The sequence below is a fragment of the Austrofundulus limnaeus genome, unplaced genomic scaffold (assembly GCF_001266775.1).
Source record: "Austrofundulus limnaeus strain Quisiro unplaced genomic scaffold, Austrofundulus_limnaeus-1.0 Scaffold506, whole genome shotgun sequence".
Lineage (NCBI taxonomy): Eukaryota > Metazoa > Chordata > Actinopteri > Cyprinodontiformes > Rivulidae > Austrofundulus > Austrofundulus limnaeus.
This window is the reverse complement of record NW_013952908.1, coordinates 291,540-293,496: the sequence shown is the minus strand read 5'-3', so window position 1 is coordinate 293,496 and position 1,957 is coordinate 291,540. Positions and strand designations below refer to the sequence as shown.

At 41.2% G+C, this 1,957-nt stretch overlaps 1 protein-coding gene across 1 annotated transcript in view; it reads right to left on the bottom strand.

The window, feature by feature from the left end:
- The window catches only part of ccdc69 (coiled-coil domain containing 69), a 25,080-nt gene that overhangs the window by 14,792 nt on the left and 8,331 nt on the right, over positions 1–1,957 (bottom strand). The window contains exon 2 of the mRNA XM_014025899.1: positions 1,067–1,130. Coding sequence (XP_013881353.1) covers positions 1,067–1,130 — 64 coding nt within the window. The remainder of the gene's footprint in view (positions 1–1,066; positions 1,131–1,957) is intronic.

Below are 1,957 nucleotides of genomic sequence, written 5' to 3'. Positions count from 1 at the left end.
CTTTAGCTACTTTTAGATACTTTAGCAACTTTTAGATAAACTTTAGAAACTTTTAGATAGACTTTAGAAACTTTTAGATAGACTTTAGCTACTTTTAGATACTTTAGCAACTTTTAGATAAACTTTAGCAACTTTTAGATAAACTTTAGCAACTTTTAGATAGACTTTAGCTACTTTTAGATACTTTAGCAACTTTTAGATACTTTAGCAACTTTAGGTAAACTTTAGCAACTTTTAGATACTTTAGCAACTTTTAGATACTTTAGCAACTTTTAGATAAACTTTAGCTACTTTTAGATAGACTTTAGCTACTTTTAGATAGACTTTAGCTACTTTTAGATACTTTAGCAACTTTTAGATACTTTAGCAACTTTTAGATATTTTAGCAACTTTTAGATACTTTAGCACCTTTTAGATAAACTTTAGCAACTTTTAGATACTTTAGCAACTTTTAGATAAACTTTAGCAACTTTTAGATACACTTTAGCTACTTTTAGATAGACTTTAGCTACTTTTAGCCAAACATTTTACTACTTCTATCAAGCATTTAGTTCCTTTTAGCTATGCTTTTGCTACTTAAAGCTAGCTTTATGCTCAGAAACTTTAAGCTAGTGTTCCAGTCGTCTCAGCTGCAGCAGCTCAGTTTTTATCTTCTTTAACAAAGACCTGTGTTACTTTGAGTTTTCAGTTGTTGTTGTTGTTGTTGTTGACAGAGTTGTTGTTGTTGACAGAGTTGTTGTTGTTGTTGACAGAGTTGTTGTTGTTGACAGAGCTATTGTTGTTGTTGTTGACAGAATGTTTCCTGTCGTTCAGCAGCTCAGTGCTGATGAAACTAACCGTCTCACAGGTTCTGAGGAAACGGGACGAAGAAGCAGGAAGTGAAGATGATGAGAACCGAGGGGGAGGAAACCACAGCCGAACATTTTACACATCAGAACGTTTCAATGAATCAGCTGAAAATAAAATAATCCAACGTTCACAGCAACTCTAAAGGGTTCCAGTTCTGGACTGGACCAGGACTGGACCAGGACTGGACCAGGACTGGACCAGGACCTGATAAACTCACCTCCTTCATGGCGGCAGACGGCTGCTCTCAGACTCTTCTCTCCTTTCTTCTCTTTGCTCTTTCTCTGTCGACAACAAACAGAAAAGTTCTGGCTCGGTTCTGTTCAGGTGTGAATCTGAGTCCAGCTGCACACAGCTGGCTGCTGTGGTGACCCAACAGAACCAGAACCAGAGCTTTGTTCAAATCAAACATAAGATTCAGCTGGAAGGCCTCTGTTAGCACAATATCTCATCAACCACAGAGAGATGGTTCTGATCCGTTTGTCAAAGCAAGACGCTGCTGCTGCAGAAGGTTCTGACCCGTCCTGGTTCTAAAGTAAACCCAGCTCTGCTGGAACACAAACACTCTGTCAGGCCCGGGTCCAAACCCAAACAGTCACACCCTGAGGCGCCGCAGAGACACCTAGAACCTGGACCCGGTTCAGACTCTGAGTCCAAACAGACGGGTCGACGTGGACTGGAGGAGGAGGACATGTGCTCCTGCAGGAGCTGGAACACGTCACCTTCAGAAACCACAGCCTGCAGTGAAACACGACACCCAGCAGGCTTCTGATTGGCTGACTCAAACCTTGGTGGGAGGGGCTTCATGAAATACCTGCAGAAACCAGGAAGACATGAAGCAGTCTTCATCCACTGATCACACTGAGGCTACATCTGCACCAAACRTGTGGTGAGCATCAGGAACATCTGGTTTACATGGTGGACGTCCATCAGGTCGTCTGTTAGCTTTTTAAAAGTTCCTCTGCTGAGTCTGAAGAACATCTGTGTTCACATCSAATCATCTGTCCTCACTGGACACCTGCGTCACACCTGCCACGATTAGTCGATTAATCAACGACTAATCGATTATTAAAATAGTCGATGACTAATTTAATAATCGATTAATCGTTTT